General features: G+C 47.1%; 1 protein-coding gene across 1 annotated transcript; it reads left to right on the forward strand.

Moving 5' to 3' along the window:
- Nucleotides 1-13,290: 13,290 nt before the first annotated feature.
- On the forward strand, nucleotides 13,291-14,334 carry sox1b (SRY-box transcription factor 1b; the record flags this gene model as incomplete). The annotated part of the gene is made up of 1 exon (XM_080519494.1): nucleotides 13,291-14,334. The coding sequence occupies one exon, from the start codon at nucleotides 13,291-13,293 to the stop codon at nucleotides 14,332-14,334; it is 1,044 nt and encodes a 347-aa protein (XP_080375620.1).
- Between the last annotated feature and the right edge of the window lie 5,536 nt (nucleotides 14,335-19,870).

Raw genomic sequence — 19,870 nt, forward strand, 5'->3', positions numbered from 1 at the left:
TCTCTCCGCCGCCTGAATCAAAGCACCTATCGATTAATGACGCTCTGGTGAAAAAGAAAGCGTGACCTGAAGTTTCATGTTTTTGTGCGCGAAAGTAAAGAAAATCCTTTTCTTAATTCCCGCTTTTAAAAACAACGGTTGTTTTAAGCGAAGGCTGAGACGCGGCGGCGGATGAAAGGAGGACAATGGCGTCTGTGCCTCGGCCGTCTTCAGCGCTCCTCGCCGCCGGCGTGAAAGGAGACGGAGCGGCTGAACAAACTTTGCAAGAACTTCAAGTCACTCGATGTGATCGAGCTCTCGGTATTTCAGGGTTTTTCTCTTTCTTCTGGTGTCGCTACCCGTTACTGTTTGTTCGCGAGTCACTGGTTAAAAAATATCCTCTTCTACCTTCAAAGGGTGAACGGGAGGTAGGGTTCGCTTAGGGTCAGGTTATACATTTTTGCAAAAATCTATAACCTGAGTTGCGCGAAATTTTCAGGGACGGTTTTCCAAAGATGGTTCCAATAAATTTAAAGAGCAACTGTGTCAAAGCTCAAGGTCATGAACAGGTCAAACGTGTATTTTCATCACAAAGCGGTCAGTTTTCATACGATCAATGTCAAACCAGCGCCAAAATGTTCAGTTTTCAATTCCATGTCCGCCGACATGCCACACGATGCGATGACGTGGTTACACTGGTCAGACGTTGGGGTCAAAGGTCGGGGGTGGAGCACACAGAAATGGTCAATTTGTGATAACGTGAAGCGATTCTAGCGGCCGTGACAAAGGATGGAAGGAGTGATGTGGCGGATCAAAAAAAAAAAAAACAACAACCTTGTCATCCATTGGTTTCCATGGTGACAGATGTGGCGAAGGCACGCGCCCCACCGGGTGCCCGTCCTCAGTTTCAAACTGAAGGCTCAAAAGATGGGGCTCAAACCGACAACCCTGAAGCCGGAGTTTAATAAATAGTTGCTCTATAGATTTCAAGATGTATGGTGTGTTTGTACTTCGTCTCCCGGCGGCATTCAGCTCGTGTCTCAAGAGCGCGGCACTGAGTTACAGGTACTTATTGGAGCTCAAATAAACATCCTTGTAACAGTTTAAGGTCTGAAGCGCCGCTCCGGGCGAGCCGGGCGATCGATGGCCATTGTTGCGCGGGGCTTGGATTCCTGTGCGGATGAACGGCTCACGTTGAAATACTGAAACACTCGCCTCCTTTTCAGGGCTGTGTTTGTTAGTTTTTTTGATGTTTGCTCCACCAAAACACTCCTTTTCATCTCGTTCCCTCATACAGTGTGTGTGTGTGTGTGTGTGTGTGTGTGTGTGTGTGTGTGTGTGTGTGTGTGTGTGTGTGTGTGTGTGTGTGTGTGTGTGTGTGTGTGTGTGTGTGTGTTGGTTTTCTTCTTGCTGGAGTCTGAGAACATTTGAAGTTAATATATGATTCTGAATTTGCTCGTAGCTGCGGATCTCAGGCCCCGTTTACAAGACAACGAAAACGAGAGTAACCGCAAAACTTTCTTCACATTTGAGGGGGGGGGGGGTCTGTTCCACCGCAACCGTGACTTTTTTATATCGATAGAGCAATAGATCCTTCTGCTCGTGCCACAGTATCAAACTTACTGGCGGGACTCGTGATCGGTATTCTAGTCTTAAAGTCCATATCAGGAGTTTAATAGTCGAGACCCTGACAGCGTCTGATTGGCTGCTTCAGCTACATCGAGTTTAGACCTTTTACCAAAGTGTGGCGACGCGTCGGGCCGCCGCTTCCCGTGCATCATTTGCATAAAGGGCGACGTCCTGCCCAACCCTGACAACGAATGGGAAGCGGGGAAACGAACGGATCCCGTGAACAAGCGATTTCCACGTACCGATGCGTCGCTGGACTCCGGATTATATCGATATATTGATGTTGTTTTGAAAATATCATCACAAATCCAATATAGTGTGCGCTCCTCGTGGGCGTGGCCGCCTCTCCCTTCGCACCCAGCCGGGATCGGCTCCAGCGCCTCGTGGCTACAAGTCACACAAAGTGCTGGGGACTAAAATCAAAACGTGATGAAATAGAGGGGCGATTTGAAGCACGTACATGATTTCATGCCCCTAAAAAAAACACGTTGTCTGCCAGAGTGAAAGGAGCTTAATGGACGTCTTATCAGTGTGGAGTGACAGCATGTGTGTGTATGTGTAGGGGGGGGGGGGGGGGCAGAGTAGAGCGCTGACAGCACATGATGAGATGATAATGTATGTTTTTGGTGCTGGAGGGAGACAGAATGATGGACACGGCTGCTTCCTGCCCTGATCCTGATCATCCGTCAGCTCCGCGGTCACTCGTCACCCTGCGACACCTTAAATACCCCCCCGGCTCCTGAGGCGTCGTCTCACGCCCCGGGTCGTCGGGGCTCCTCGGCCCGGCCCGGCCCGGCTCGCCCCCGATTGAAAGTGAAAATGCAGGGTTCAGCGCCGCGACCTCCACCCCCCACCGCCCACTGGCCCCGGCCTTGTCCTCCTGTCACGTCACTGCTCTTATCTCGTCACCCGACGCAAACCTCCTCATCTTATTGTGTCGCCGCCGCGATCTGCCTCTTTGTCTCCCTGATGAGGGTCGGCGGGTCAGGCGGGGGGGCTCGTCATTAGCCGGGAGTGTGCATGTCTGCGTGAAGAGTGTACAGGTGTACACGCGATAACAAGACCTTTAATGATCTGCGCGTGGAAGCGGGAGCCGCTTGGAGAAAAGGTGTCAGACTCCACGGGAATAAGCCGGGAAAGAAGCGTAAAGTCAAACAGAGGAGACGTCCGTATAATAACTCCATCAATATTAATGCAAACTTAACTGCGCAAGCCTCTAAAAAATATAGAGGATATGACTTTGCATTGACACATTTCTATAGAAATGAAGCCTTTTTTGTTTCCTGACACGTGGAGTTACACTGCCAGGCTTTTCCTTTCTGCCGCTTTCCACGCTCGCCAGTCTCTCTCTCTCTCTCTCTCTCTCTCTCTCTCTCTCTTGTGTTTTATCTGTGTCAGTCGAACAATAGGAACCAATAGGAAACTGCTGATGCCGTCAGAGTGGTAGTAAACAAAACTCCATCCAGAGCTGTCCACCAGCCTCCTGTTTGAATCTGCCCCCGCTCTCGGCGTGACGCCATTGCTTAAAAACACCTAATGAAAACCTCTGCATTTGGTGGGCGACACTTTGAAAATGTCATTTTAAACTGTGAAATGAAACTCTCTCTCTCTCTCTCTCTTCCTCTCTGGTGTGTCTGTGCGTCTGGACATCAGCTCATTGTCTGCCGGCGGTAACGAGAGCCGCCTGGCGTGTGCTGCTGCTGCCCGTCGCTGTTTGCTTTGCTGCCGCTCTTCTACGCGCCGCTATTTGCATACATGTGGGCTGGGATGCCACTATTTGTTCAGCTTTGCCTGCTTCCTCAAGGTTGCCTCATTGGAGACGAGTATAATAGTGTCGTGCGTGTGTGCGTGTGTGTGTGTGTACACCTCAGGGAATAGAATCGAGAGTAAACACACGTGTCTGCCTCCTTCCCAGGTGGAGCTGGATGAATGAATCCAGCACTGACGGTCTGAAGCACAGAAGGAAGTGGACCAATGACTCAGATGGGCCATTTATTTCAATACATTCCTCTTCAGTTGATCCACACAAGTTCTCAATTCAACCACTAAAAACCTGTACGGGACCAAATCTTTGGCTGTAAACCATCTTACTGTTGAGTTCTTGGTTTGTCCGTCATCAGGGTTTTACATATGTGTACTGAATTTCGTAGCTTTGGATGAAACTGCGACTGATTTTTCAAATTTCGCAGGTGGCGCTGTTGAGCCTTTCTGCTACGTGCATGTGTAATTCCACCTAAATATCACAGTTTCCCCCGGGGCCGACGCGTCTGCAAAGTTTTGGCAACTTTTCCAGTTCATTTAGGCCCTCAATAAAAAGAAACTGCAAGTATGACGTGATCTTCATTCATTATCAGCTCAGTTGTACACAATCGTTGTCGTACGATCGCCACATACTTTAAAGTGTGAGGGAATCTGAATCAGTCTTGGTTTGTCACTGGACTTCAAAGATTGGCGACGGTGTGTTTCGCTTGTAACCAACTAAAGTCATTAGATAATTTCTTTGCATTAATTAGATTATGATACCTAAAAAAAAATTACAAGAAAAATGCACAGTTTGGTGCATAATAAAGATATTCTCTCAATGGCATGTGAAATCTTATTCTGTCCAACAAGCCTGGACGTGTTATTTCCACATTTGTAACACGTATTGGGAGAAAAAGTAAATATCTGCAGTTGGAATCACATCTAAAGTCAAATATGTGCTAAAAACAGAATTATTGAATTATTACTGGAAGGAGCAAGCAGAGCTTTCTGCTGCCGACACTGACTGTCAGTGAAAATCTGTGGCGACTCGTTAGGTAAGAACACTTACATGGATATTTGTCTTTTCTGGTTTCTTTTAAGTGGCGTTGCTGTGTTCCAACCCGAGCTGAGAATGAAGCGCGCACTGATGCTACTACTTGTTGCGTGGAGCCCAAACCGCCATCAGAGCGACTTGTCATTGCGCACCGACACTGACGGGGGTTCATTTTGTTCACGAGCCCCGACAAGTTCAGGGAGTAAACAGAGCGGCAGACAGTGGATCCAGCTCCTCTGATAACATCCCTCCCTCTCTCCCGCTCCCGCCGTATAAAGAAGGGGATAAAGGCTCTGGTTTTTTTTTTTTTCTTCTCTCATTCCACATGCCAGGCAACTCCCAGCGGCCTCTCTGTTGACACAGCCGCCACAATGGAGACTAAAGGCCTCGCAATGCGTCCCATTATGAGGCTAACCCCGGGCCCAGTCGCCGTGCTGCAGGGTGATCCAGTGCAGGCCGGCCAGCGTCGGCCAAAGCTCCCTTGAATATTAGCTGGATATATAAGACTACCCCCTCTGCCCCCTGCTGCATTGTTCCGCGTTATTCTGCGCCCACAATGGGACATCACACTTTGGAAGTAATTTCCAAAAAGGGGAAGCCAATCAAAAATAATGGCACTTATTGTTTCTCTTTTGACACACATTGCTGGGCGGCCCGCCCCTCCCTCCCTCTGTCGCTTTTCTCTGCCCCGTTGTGGCCCTAAACCCCGGAGTTCATTCACGTCTATTATACGGACAAATTAAATAAAACCCACGATGGGTCGGAGGGGAGCAGACGGGCTGGCCGGCCATCGGCGGCGGCGCTGGAAAGAGTCGGGGACGGGAGGAAGGAGGGGATGGACGGGCTCGTGCAGGCCCGGGCCGGCGTGACGGGGGTGGGAATGGAACTGGGTCGAACTGCAGATGGTCGAAGACATGATCGGGTCGGGCTGTTGGTGGAAAACATCTCTATATATGGAGATGAATAGACTCTTTTTCTCTTATTTTCTTTTCATCGTCATCCTTCATGAACAACAAAATGCTTTTTTCTCCTTTTTTTTTTTTGAAAGTCAACCTTCCTCGTCCTCAATGGAACACTTGAGGTGGAAATAGGTTTCTGGACTGAACAAGACTCTCTTGGCCACAGACGGATGGGGGAAGGAGAGAAGGTCTGTCGGGAGGGAGTGTCCTCCAAGGATTGAAGGGCTGGGCTGGGTAAATGCAACTTTTTTTGTTGTTTTTTTGTTTTTTACCTGAAAGTCTTGTTATTGTGGAGGAAGAAGAAGAAGAAGAAAAAAACACGGTGTACCTGTATGTCTATAAGCTTTACAGTAGCAGCGCTCTCCTTCAGCCTCCTGACCGTGGCACAGGAGAGAGCTTGCACAGACTGCAGATTGGCCTCGACGTCATTTGAACATCGGTGTAAAAATAACATAATTGCCTCCACTTGTAGCAGCGGGGCTCTGCATGAAGCTGCACCGACGTTCAACAATGGCTGTTGGTGGGTTTTTTTTTTTTTTTTTTTTATCTGTTAGTCAGAGCTGGAGATCGAAGGACGTCTGTGTGCACGTCGGTTTCGTTCACCGACTTCTCAGCCGGCCAGGCATCGTAGCGTATGCAGACGAGAGCGAGACGTATGCAGCGGACGAGTGCGGGGGTCTGAAGTGAGGGAGTGTAATGAAAAGGGGAAGAAAAGGTTATGGAAGAAGAAGGGGTGGAAAGGGCAGCTGGAGGGAGCTGCTCTTTGGGCTCTTTGAAAGACGGCGGTCCTGGCTTGAAGCTTGACCCCATTTAGGACAAGTGAGGGACTTCAAGGAGAGAGAGGGGGAGAGAGAGAGAGAGAGAGAGAGAGAGAGAGAGGGGGGGAGAGAGAGAGAGAGAGAGCGACTCCTCAGCCTAGCACTTAAAGGCCCTCCACAGGAAGTCCTCATTCTTCTTGGAGCAGACACCCCCCACCAACAGCTGCGAAAAAGCCCTCATTTTGGACGAGTGCAGAGAGAGAGAGAGAGAGAGAGAGAGAGAGAGCGAGAGAGCGAGAGAGAGACAGAGAGAGACAGAGAGAGAACCCCCATCCTCCTCTGCGGGGGTCCTGATATCAAAACTTTCCCACAGCGGGACGGAGAGAAATGTCAGGAAGAAGGAGAGCCGTTCTGTTTTTTGGTTGTTTTTTTCCCCCCTTTCTAATCATTTTATTCGGATATTGATTTATAAGCGCGTCCATGTTTCAACCAACGCATTTGACCTTTACGGGAATTTCCCAGGAAGAATGCAGAATTTACTCATCTGATGTTTGCAGTCACGTGTTCGCAGGTTTTAGGAGCCTTTGTGAGGGATTTATTGTACATTTTAAACTTATACGACATAAATAACGTGTGTGGTGTCTTGTTAATTAGCGTAACAAATACAACCGCAGACATGTTGTCTTTCCTCCAGTTTTGATGGACTTTGACTCGAGAGTCCATGTTGAAAAACCATTTGACGGTTTTACTCAACGCTCATGTCGGTGGTTCAAGTCCTCATGTCACCCTGGCCTTTGTACTGAAGTGCCGTTGAGCCTGCTCACCATTTTAGCCAAAGATAAATCTCACATCACTGAAAAGCCTGAACGTTGCCCCTTTAAAATGCTGGGAAATGTGGAAGGAACGTGCATTTGAGGTTAGTTTGTGGGGATAAAAACCCCCAAATGGCCAAATCTGCTTTGTAAATGCTAAACGAGCTCATATCGGAGGTTATCGTCGTTTGGCAGACTGGTTGATGGAAGTTTGAAGAAACTAATGAGCAATTTATGCACGTAGCCAACAACAGCAGCATCTCCACTCTCCATTCTGGTCGCTCTCTGCCGGGGTCTCCGCTTGACAACAGTAAATCTTCACATCCGAGCTCTAGATTTTGGATATAAATGATTAAAACGACTGGAAAGTTTCAGAGGAAACCAAACTCCGCTTGTCACGTGTGCTTCTGTTGTTCGGCCGGAGCTCTGCCTCAGCTGACAGAAGTTTCTGGCTCACGGGGTGATTTTCAGACGTGTCAGTTAAACTGGGCCGCGCCGGTGGCGGCGGGCTCGGGTGGGATTAGCCGAGGCCGAGGCCAGCGGCGCGCACAGAGGTGTCGACGTGGCAATGTTGACAGTCAGCTGTTTTCTCTGCCGGTTTGCAAAACGACAAAATTGGGCGAGTGCTTGTTCCCCCGGCAGCGCCACTGAAAATAGATCCAAAGTGACGTGAAGTGAATCTCGAGTAGATTTTACTTCACAGTCGGGTTTGTTGGTTTCTCAAGTGAGCAGCTTGACAGAACATGGAACTATTCTTGATCTTAAAGAAACCCCTGCTACCTGGAATCGACACACGATGTACACAATGGGCTTATAGGAAACAAACAATCCCAGTCAGATCAGCTGATGACACTCAACCATTGTACCACACCCTTCGCTTTATTTGAGTCACTCCATTAGACTTTAAGAAAAATACCACTGCCGCTACGCCTAAATCTGCCAAACCTACCATGTCTCCAAACCTCCCCGTCCTGCTTCTGTTTTGCCTTTTTAACTGGTCAAACGTCTCACTCAAAACAAAAGCCTTCACACGTTTGATTCTAAATCTCAACGAAATGTACACAAAATGCAAACTCTCACAGAGGCAAAAACACATTCAGTCCAGATAACGCGCTGCAATGACACGACGAACCACGTTGGATGACGGCAGAGTCCAGAACGTGACGCTTCAGCGATAAGCGAGAAATGGATAAAATGCGGTTTTAAAAGGAGGAACTTCGCGGCCTGTACGATACGTAAAGGCTAGTTGTTTCTCCAAACACCCTAGACAGCAGCTTCCTCAAGGAAGGGTCGGTGTCTCTATCAGGGACACGTCAATACGATTATTGGTCGACATACAGACAATTGTCACAACTAAAAACACATTTTTCACTTCCATGTGGAGCAGAATGAGATCAGAAACTACAAAATCAGTTAATATTTGACAAAAATGGTCAAAAATGAATGGGTTCTGTCTGACATTTACAGAAGCTACAACGGACGATCTTATTGCTTGAACCTCCAGGTGGTTTTCTCTCTTGGCTCTTCCCTGGCGGTGCTTTTAAGTGTTCAAGTTATGTGAAGAAACAAGAGTCCTGCTCCCCGCTGCATCCCTCCCACCACCCTCCTCTTCCTCCTTCCTGAGAATTGTTCCCGTTTCTCAACCCCTTCGGCTGCTTTCTGCCTAATTCACTCAACCACCAAGTGGTCGTCTCACTCAACTCTAGTTTCATTCGTACTTTTGAGTCTTCAGATTGAGACGTCAGGGTTGAAAATGTTCTGGAATGGGAGTGAGATTTGAAGTGACATCCAGCAAAGGCTGAGTTCTGTGTACGTCTGATGAGCACGTGGAATAACTTCCATTCATTCTCTGTTTTAACTTCTTCATTGTCTGTTTTTACTTCATTCATTCGTTATTTATTCATGCGCCGCATTTTCCGCACCGGTATTTATTAAACAGAGTGACAATAAAGTGAACCCGTCTATTCATCTAAATCAATCTATTCGTATATTCACCCATCCATCCATTCGTCACACTGTTTTACACGTTGCTTTGGGTGTTGACTTTTAAAACAGCGAGCTTCAAGTTAGAATCAAACCCTCTCACGTTATTTCAACCATTATGACTTTCATCCTTAATACCTCAGCATCACGGAATTGGGAAGGTGAGAGACATTTCCCTCCATGAATGATTGAAAACTATAATAACTGTGTGACTTCAGTTTCCCTCCATACCTTCCAAAAAGGTTTTTTTTTTTATGGTGAAAATTCTTCCCTTCAACCCAAACAGATGTGATTTCTGAGCTGCTGGAACGACGAGCCGACGTCCCTAAACTGTACCGTTCCCAAGCAGTTAAGAGAAATACTTCACAACACGAGCAGTGTGTGTGTGTGTGTGTGTGTGTGTGTGTGTGTGTGTGTGTGTGTGTGTGTGTGTGTGTGTGTGTGTGTACTCTGCCAGTTATGTGTGTGTTTGCATTGCGAGTCCAGGTTGTGCCGGCGCTGGCGGCTTTGATGTGTTCATTATGTGTGTTTGCACTGGCTGGGACTGGCTGCGCTCTCAGAGGGACTATCATTGCTGGTAATCCTCTTCACGGTCCACTAATCTGTTTTCGCCTGGGTCACTCCCTCGCTCCCTCCCTCCCTCACCTCCCTTTTTCTCTCCTCGACTCCTCAGTGGGGTTTCTCCGTCTCTCCTTACCTCGCTCTTCCAAAGGTCACTTCTTTATTCACCCCCCCCCCCCCCCCTTCTCAATCCCTCCTACTTCCTTTAATAACACTAATCTTATTACACAAAGAATCAAAGCTTTCATGTTTACCTCCTGTCCATTTGGAAATCAAACTAATAATGGGAGGTTACGGATTTTCTTCCTCTTCGTCTGCCCTTTCTTTGCCAGCGTTTATGCATTTCCAGTTCCTCCTGACCTCTGATTACGTGAGTCGGTGACCAATACATAGAGGGGAAAACGTTGTCCTTAAACCTTGTAGGAAAAAAGGAAAAACACCCCAGAAGGCATCGTACCACATGCTCCTGTTAAAATAAATGTGGCTCTGATAGTTCAAGACGTTTCCTTGAGGTCACGTTTGACACCTTGGGATTAAAAAATGACCAAAAACCTGGTTTACAACCTTGAAGATTCAGGTACTTGAGGAAAAAAAAAAGAAAAACAAATGCCTGCACGTTTCTTTAAATATCCAGATCAGCTGACGATGCGTATGGCGGCAGGGAGGGGATACTTTGCGAGCGCGAGAGATGACAGGAAGAAGATTGCATGGAGCTTCTCTGCCCACGGCCTCGCCTGTCTGGCAGACGGGCAAAAACCCATTAGCGGGGCTCTGTTAGCAATCGTCTTGTAAACCGAGACCCCGGGCATTCATTAGGCATCAATCAAAGGACGAGGTGTGATGATTAAATGATGAGTGCAAATGCTTAACAGTGTTCGGTACACCAGGCCACTTTACTCTGACACTGGAAAATGAGGCTGGAAAATGGATGACGGGGAGCCTCGGCGCCGCGAGAGCTGGTTAATGCATTCACCGAAGTTATTAAAGAAAGTGAGTTTGCAAAACGTTAAAAGTCGTCGCTCGGCGACGCCTCACCGGGGGGGGGGGGGGGGGGGGGGAGAATCAGAGCACTTTGAGTCGCTGGCAAACAGAATCAAACCTCAGTCGCCCAATTACTTCCCTTTTACATGCATTGGTTGGATGAGCGTCCGAGTCGGGCCTGCAAGTCACAACCCTGGGCTCACAGTGGTGAACGCCGCTTCCCTCTGCTACAATCTTCTCTCCTACCCACAGTTAGAAACTCCCGTCAGTTGTTTACTGCACTACCAGTTATTACTGGTAATCGTGTCCTCCTGCATTAGTATTTTACTGATACTACAACTTACAGCCAGTGAGTGTTAATAATAAATGTATGACTTTCCCATTTGCATACAAGTCAATTTTACCTTTAACAGAGTTCTTCCAGAACTTCTGCTACCGCTAAGTATAAGGGAGTAATAGTTACTCGCAGTTCCATTCGTCCCGTTGGGTTCTGATTTGTAAGCAATGGAGAAGTGATAAGAAATGCTAGTTGAGCAGTAAAATCTACTTCTATCTAACTTTCTTCTTCTTCTCTCCATTTGAAAATATGTTTAATCAGTGACTTGTTATACTGATCAAGCATATAATAAACATGCATATTTTACAATCAATCGACCTATTTATTAATTTTTTTGTGACCCAGCTCTGACTTAAAACTCTCAAACAAAATTCCGACGTGATTAAATGGACAAGCCGATTCATTTTTGGTCGTTGATGCAGGAAAAATGTGAAATTATTCTCGCATTCCTTCAGTTGAGGCGCGGAACTCCTTTGTGGTTGGAAAAAAAAAAAAAAAGTGGTAAACATTATAACATCATGGCCTTTAAACATCAACAACTGCAAAGTACATATTAATCAATACATATTTGCAAAAGCCAGAACAAGATGCTAAAGGAAATGCATGCAATTTGAAATGTTGAATTTCATACAGGAAAAGTTTTGCCAACTATCTTCCTTCTTAACACTTTCATGTAAACAACTGATTCTGTTTCCCTCTGGACTCTTTCTTTTTTGTTTTGTTTGTTTGTTGTTGTTTCAGGAATCATGCAGGTGTTTGAAACGCCACCGTGCAGACCACTCACCAGCACTACAGCCCATACAGGGGAAGTGAGGGGAAAATCCAGCAGAGCCGGCGTGCCAATGCAGTTTAGCAGCTCGCTGAGAGGCGGGCAGCACCTGACAGATGCCACTTGGGAGCGTAATCCCAGAGATACTCCACGTGCCGGTGGCGCCAGAGGAGCAGGGAGAGACCGGAATACCCAACCACACATTTCAATGTCATCAGCCTGCGAAACTCACCGAGTCCCATTAAACAAGAGAGCGTGGAGCAGAGTGACTCGCAATGTTCAATAAACAAAAGCAGAGACTTTTATCATTGGATATTGTTCGTCTGTGTGACTTTGTCTTGATATTTTCTGCAGTCTACAAACTCCACCGCCACGTTGCAGACGCATGCATGTAATGTCTTGAATAACAAGAGTATCGTGTGCAGATCACAAGCTGTCAATTAATTTATACCTTCTAATGAAACTGCATGCAACAGTGGTCCTTTGAGCAGCAGCATGGAAACCATCGGGGCCTGTTGCAGCATGCAGGCCTGCAGCAGCAGCTTTCCCATTAAGCCTCACCACTTTATTAAAATGTGATCATTAAAAGCCTCCAACATTTATAACGTTTATTAATGGATTACTGCAGATTTTTTTTTTATTTTTTGTCTTTTTTTGTGTCCTACTCTCAGTCTCTCTCTTTCTCCCCCTCGTGCGCGCAGCGGAGCCCCAGTGAAAGAAACAAAAGGGGCGCTCTGAATGGCACGTGCTCCGGGCGTCAGTCACCTGTTTCCTAGCAACGGCCACAACAGAAAAGCACCTGTGGCTCTGAATAGCGGACCGTGTAACCCTTAGCTGGACAAAAAAAAAGGGGGACAAATTATATATATAAAAAAAAAATACAAGGCTTTTTTAAATGAGGTTTTAGGGCTAGAGTGTAGCCTTTCAAAGCCACTATTATTCTGCGAATAATTAAACAAATAAAAAACAAAAAAACCCAACAAAAAAAAACAAAAAACATGCAGAATATGACGTTTAATTAAAAAAAGAAATAGGTGACCTAGATGTTGGGAATTTTAATTAAATATTTCAAGGCCTGATGTCGATATATTGGTTAAAGTTAAATGTAAAGTTTGAGTTGACGCGCGAGCTTCACGTGCGTAAAATGCGCAAAATGGGAATTAAAGCGCACGCGCACACACACACACACACACACACACACACACACACACACACACGCACACACACACACACACACACACACACACACACACACACACACACACACACACACACACACACACAAAACAAATGACAGAGGGAGTCATTTTTAGGTCTCGCGGCTCGACGTCACCAGAACCTCGAGCCCCTGCATGCAAATCACGTCTGCGCTCGAGCCTCTCCATTGGCCGTCCCCGGCTCATTTATGTGCTGTCAGAGCGCGCGGCCCGGGCACGCTCCGGTAACTTTTCCCGGTACAGCTTCAACCAAAGTCAGCGCGCAGCACGCGGCTCCCATTCTTCACCGAGCTCGTGTTTGACACGGGGGAAGGAAAAAAAAAATAGAGGGGAAACCGTTTTTTTTTTTTTTTTAACCTGAGTGGATTTGCGCCCTGAGACTGCACATCTTTTCATCTGTCACTTTCCTTCATTTTTCTTTCTTTCTTTCTCTCTCGGTTCCTCGGAGGTGTGACCGCAGCCTGAATGTTTCTCTGTGTCTGACTGCTGTCCTACCAAGACCAGGTGAATGTACAGCATCATGATGGAAACGGACTTGCATTCCCCCGTGGTGCCCCAGACCAACCCGGCCAACCCGGGGGGACACGCGGGAGGAGGAGGGGGCCCCGGAGGAAAGGTCCCCCAGGAGCGCATCAAGAGACCCATGAACGCCTTCATGGTGTGGTCCCGGGGCCAGCGGAGGAAGATGGCCCAGGAGAACCCCAAGATGCACAACTCGGAGATCAGCAAGCGGCTGGGCGCCGAGTGGAAGGTGATGACGGAGGCGGAGAAGAGGCCGTTCATCGACGAGGCGAAGCGGCTGCGCGCCATGCACATGAAGGAGCACCCGGACTACAAGTACCGGCCGCGCAGGAAGACCAAGACGCTGCTCAAGAAGGACAAGTACTCCCTGGCCGGGGGGCTGCTGGGCGCCCCCGCTGGGATGGGAGGCGGACAGCGGCTGGACAGCCCCGGCGGGGGCCACGCGGGGCCCAACGCGGGCTACGCCACGCACGTCAACGGCTGGGCCAACGGCGCGTACTCGGGCCAGGTGGCGGCCGCGGCGGCGGCGGCGCACGCCATGATGCAGGAGGCGCAGCTGGCGTACACGCAGCACCCGGGGAGCGGGGCTCACCCGCACCACCCGCACCACCACGCGCACCACCACCCGCACAACCCGCAGCCCGTGCACCGGTACGACATGAGCGCGCTGTCCTACAGCCCCATCTCGAACTCGCAGAGCTACATGAGCGCGTCCCCGCCGGGCTACGGGGGTCTCACCGGCTACACCCACCAGCACCAGAGCTCCGGCGTCTCCCCGGTGTCCGGGGCCATCGGCGGGACGCTGGGCTCCCTCGTCAAGTCCGAGCCGAGCGTGAGTCCCCCGGTGTCCGCGGCGCGCGGGCCGCCGTGCCCCGCGGGGGACCTGCGGGACATGATCAGCATGTATCTGCCCACCGGGGAGGCGGCGGGTGACGGCTCGGTCCCGAGCAGACTGCACGTGCTCCACCCGCAGCACTACCAGAGCGGATCCGCTCCGGTGAACGGGACGGTTCCTCTGACGCACATCTAGAATCTCCACAAACCAAAAATGTCACCTGTGGGCGCCAGCTGCTGACCAACTGTAAATTATAGGCGGTTATAGCCATAACAAAAAACAAACAAAACAAAAAAAAATAAGAATAATGCAATCACTTTGAACAAACTTTTTTAATGGTTGTTATTTTTATTTCCTTTCAGTGATGGATTTTTTTTTCTCTGTCTGTCCGAGCTACAGGAAAAGCGTGTCAGATTGACTTTTTGCTCTCTGGGACAGAGCAGGCCAAGTTTTGACGCGATTTAAATTATAATCCGTGAAGGCTGGTGCGGTTTTGAAGGTTAGTTTCTATTTTTTTTTTCTCTTCTTCTTCTTCTTCTTTTTTTTTTCCTGTGGAATTAAAGGCACCAGCCGTGTGTTTAAAGGATCCCCCAAAAGCTGTTTAAAGAGGGAAGCGTATAATAAACGGAGGATGTGTTGAAAAAAAGTTTCTAGGCTGCAGTTTTAATTGATTTCCACTTTTTATTGCTTGTGAACATGTGAGTCAGTCGGTGTAATTTGAATTTGTTTTTGTTGTTGTAAAATCTTGTAAATTGTGAATAAATAGGCCTACTGAAAACGCTTATGAAATTGTACATAATTTATATATTGAGAGGAATTGCCAAGCCACGTTTTTTTTTTTTTCGGGTTCAAATCGGAACAATTTTGCGCACAGCTGAATACATTTCCCAAGTATTTCTTTTTGCCTTGGATCAAGTGTTAGAGCATTTTGTTTCGTGGGGGAATTAATTTATTTTTACACAGTGAGGAAGATTTGCCGGGACTTCATTGCAGATTATGTCCATTATTTACATTTGGAAACGGGCTGAAACCCAATATGTTGTCGTGGAAAATAGAAAACAAAATCTAAATAGCAAAACACAAGAATAATTACAAACATGATTTATGTGCAGAGATCTGCGAAATTATATTCGTGCATTAGCATTAAATCATTTAGCGTTTTTACAGCGATTATATTTCTATAATAGCTTCAAATTGGATGATCACAATGGGTCGAAAGAAGATAAAGAAGAATTATCAGGGAAAACTATTATTTTTTACTATCTGCAAGGTAAAAATAATTAATTCACGTATTGACATTTGAACGTCTCAAGAGCTGATTATAACAATTATGACAGCATTTGATTAATTATTTTCACAGAAAGTTTGTGGGGACAAAAAAATGCTAAATATTTACATAAAATGTAGTATTTTGCATTTGCTATATCGTGAAAAGGCCAAAATAACTCCCCCTGTTTATGCTGTTTAAAATGAGAGCGTTTTCAGTGTTTATAATGTCTAAATACAACACATGAAGATGCTTAAATTCCTTCATGTATTCAGTTATTTGCTAAGTGTTGTATATGTACTCTGCTGTCAAACCAGAATAACAAGTGTTTCTTGTCATCTTGGACTAACTGGACAAACCCCCCAAAAAAACTTTTGTAAAGTTGTCCCTCATCTGTCCTCTTCCATCATTTGAAATGTATTTTAAATCCTCCTCGCAGAGCCAACTCCATGCATCCTGTTTGAGGTCATTGTTTCTCTCTTGTTACCTGCCAGCGGGGGTCACGACCTCAGCAGCCTAAATCTCGAGCAAAAGCAAATCCGATGACAAGCGTATCCGGCGGGCGGTGTAACCACACTAAATCTCCAGCCCCACCTCCACCTGGGCACTCCAGCCTCACCCCATCCCCGACCCGCAGCATCAAACGCCCGCATCTGCGCTTTGGAATTGTGGCTGTTAAATTGTTTCCTTCTCTGCATTTGACGGCTGAATGGCTGGAGGGCCCCGGCGTGGGGAGGGAGGACCGAACGAGGGGAGAGCAGAGGAGAGGAGGGCGAAGAGAGGAGTTTTTTGTGTTGGAGGAGAATGGGGATTAGTGCTGGTGTAAGCTGGGGCGACCCGGGGGTCACCCCGGACAAAAAGCCCGTCAAACAGCCCCCCCCCCCCCCCCGGTTTGATCAGACTAATTCCCACTCGGGTCTGAACTTGAAAACAAGAGGGCAGCTCATGGATGCAAATCACATCTGATGAGAATGTTTCCCGAGAGGTTAGAAGCAAAACTGAATGTCTTTGTATTTTTAGTCGTTTTAAAGTTTTATTTCTTGTCAGGTTGCTTGTATTTTTGGGTTTATTCTGGTTGATGCAGGGAGTTTATCCTGAGAAAAAAAAATACACAATTTGATTGAAAAAGTAAATATTAAAGTCAGATAAAACACAAAAAAATGACTAAAATCAATATTTGTAGGTGCTTTTTTCTTAAAGATTATTTTGATGGGAATAAAAATACATTCGCAGAGAAGAATTTCTGTCCTTTTCGTACAACTAAAGACAAATAAAGCTGATTCTAAATTATGAAGCCTAATAACACAAATTCTGATATCTGACTTATTACATGACTTCATATAAAATCATATTTTAATATATATTAAACAAATTAAGAAATAACACGTGTGCTTCTCTTTTTATAATGCAAATAGCCTGCAAAAAAAAAAAAAAAAGATTAACAATTATAAAAACCTCAAATAACGATTCTGCGGATTAAGTATCTCGGGAGATATAATAAAATAATTGTGTTCGATTTTGTTCACATTTTCACAGAGCAATATAAAAGAAAAGGCAGAAAGAAAGTTAGGTGACCCGTTTAATTATCGCTCATCAAAAGCTGGTTTCTGGAGGGTATTATTATTATTTGTTCACTGTGGATGATTGCCTCTGAATGCAGCTCTGATTGGACTTTTTGATCGCAAATATCTTAATGCGATGATATAACAGGCAGACGGATTGTCGCCACTCCGAGGAGCGTTGATTCGCCAGACCGGAGCTGATCATCTTTGTTGGACCTGGTGTGACGCGATGATTACATGATCGCTGGAGCTGCAGGTAAGATGAATTACATCCCAAATGACGAGCAGCTCCGCCACTTAAAGGCGCTAATCAGCGCGTGTGAGGGCGAGCTGGACCTCGAGGCTGGTGCACGAGGGGGTTCGAGTCCGTGCGTCTGCAGAGTTGTGGTTTTTTTGTTTTTTTTAACCAGTTTGGCGCGTGTTTGGACACTTTTGGCGCATCCTGCGCACCGGCATCATCATCATCATCATCATCATCATCATCATCGCCATCCCGCGTGCTCCCGGTGTCCTGGACGCGGATAATCGGCGTCAGTTTATCACGCCTCCGCATATTTCTCTCCCTCTCCTCCTATAAAAACCCCTCACCTCCGTGTTTGGACCCGGTTCTGTCACGGGAGATTACAGGGGGGGGGTGGAAGGGGGGGGGGGCAGATTGCGCAAGACTGAATGTGGCGCGAGGAGATTAGCCGGGACGCCATAGAAAACAGCAACGGGGCCAACGGATTCCTCGCGAGGGGGCCTTATCGTGCAATTACACGTTGACACGTTTTAACCATTTTTCAGCCTCTTAATCCGAGCCCCCCCCCCCCCTTCCCTCCACCCCCCCCCCCCCTCCGCCTCTCTTTTCCAAAAGCAGACCTATTGGTGCTGAGGGAGCCGCCTCACTCCCTCCATCACTCTGCAAAGTGTGCCTCGTTCCCTCCACTCACCAGCCACTGCTGAGGTCTGCAAACAAATTCATTTGAAAAAATAAAATAAAATGAAATTTTAAAAAAATACGGTGACGTTCACAGCTTTAATCTGTTTCCAAAAGTTGGAGAACAACATTCAAAGTTAACAGACCGCCACATAATAGTTTTTCTTTTCAAGTCATATGCATTTGAGGTAAACGGGGGACTTGCAAATTAGAGTGTGTGTGTGTGTGTGTGTGTGTGTGATTCTTCTTCACCCACCGTTAGCTGGGGGCTCAGACAACTTTCCTCCAGTTGGATAGAAAAAAAACCATTATATCAAGTGAAAATAGGAAGAAAATCTCTAAATCCTGCAAGTTGTTTGACGCCCATGTGAAAAAGTCCAAAGGACTGCAAAACATAAACGCTTCACTTTATGACACTTAAATGAGATTTCAGTGACTCTGGCTCAAAGCTGTTTTTCGAAAACAGTGACGCAGTGGAAACCAGCGGATTGTGTTGAGGTTTCTCCACGGACGGCGCTGCATTTCTGGATTCAATTAGAGCCTGTCATGACAATCAATTAGGGAGCCCCCCCCCCCCCCCCCCCGGACCTGTAATCACCGCGAGTCGTCTGGACGCTCCAGTCTAACGGGACCGCTGGGAGCCGTGACCAGACCCTCTGCGCTTTATTTCAGGCTTTTTATTCCAGATGTTGTTGTTTGTGCCTCAGAGGCTGTGTGTTTAGGTGCAGATTCCCCCTCCTGTGACTTCACGCTGCCTGCACCGGTCCACATTTAGTTATTAGTTTGTTGTCGTCGGTCGTTTCCGTGATGTGCAAGCTTCGCATGAGCAGGTTAAACTACACTTCAACTGTACTGGTTTGTAAACTAACTTTAAATAAACAACCTCACAACAGGCCTGGGAAACCCCGACCGAGAACAAACGTGTTCACTGAGAAATAATCCTTATAAACATGCCTGTCAGTGGACGTATTTCCAACAAAAGTGAAAAGGCCGTCAAGTTCTAAACCTTGAGGGGGGCCAGTGACATTAACGTGGCTGAATGTTTTTTTTTTCAGTCAATGCCGGTGGAAGGGAGCTGTCCAGGTGCTGAAATCACCAGTGGTCACAAATCTCCATGTTCAACCTTTAATAATAATGATAATAATAATAATAATGTATTATTATTGTTCTGGAATCCCAGTGACTTGAGAACACATTAAAGCCGGAGCGGCTGCAGTGAGTAAAACCCCGAGCAAAGTGGGGAAGGGTTCTGCCTTTAAATGAATTATAAACGCCCGAGCAAACGTAAGGTCTCCTGAGGTCAATTACCCAAACGCCACGGTGCTTTTACTGGAGGGTTCAGGCACTTTGGAGGAGGAGAAGAAAAGGTGAGGGTGAAAGAAGAGGAAGAAATGGGAGAGAGAGGGAGAGACTGCAGAAAGCGCTAACGTGATTACGACTGTAGCGCCGGCTCGGGGTAATCACTGGAGTTAAAAGGTCTCCTGCCGGCCCAGAGGCCAATGAACCGCTCTCCTCCCTCCACCTCTGCCGAGCAAAACTCTGTCATCTGCAGATTGCAGGTGAGATCTGCCTCACGTTGCCCCCCCCCCCCACCGGAGCGGCCGCCGCAAACGCCGCTCAATTAGTGCCATTCATGGGAAGTGGGGCCATAATTACTCAGTGGTGTTTGACATGGCGGCCGGCGATTTATTCTATAAATCGCTACTGCTCGCGTTCAATACCAACTCTGATCTGATCAAAAAGAATCTTTTACTTTAAGAGAACTTTCTGCTTATATGAAAGCTTGGATTCAGCTTTGTTGTGTGTGTAATTGACAGAAATGTGAAAAAGTTTGAAGAAGTCCTTGGGGGGGGGGGGGGGGGGGACAATAACTCGCATTATTCACACGGAGCACAGTTGGGTTGCTTTGCGACGTTCTCGTCGATATCGTCGAGAGAAACACAGACGGCAAATCCCGTCAGGATGGCAGTAGAACGAGTCTCA

Source organism: Blennius ocellaris, assembly GCF_963422515.1.
Source record: "Blennius ocellaris genome assembly, chromosome: 24".
NCBI classification, from domain to species: Eukaryota; Metazoa; Chordata; class Actinopteri; order Blenniiformes; family Blenniidae; genus Blennius; species Blennius ocellaris.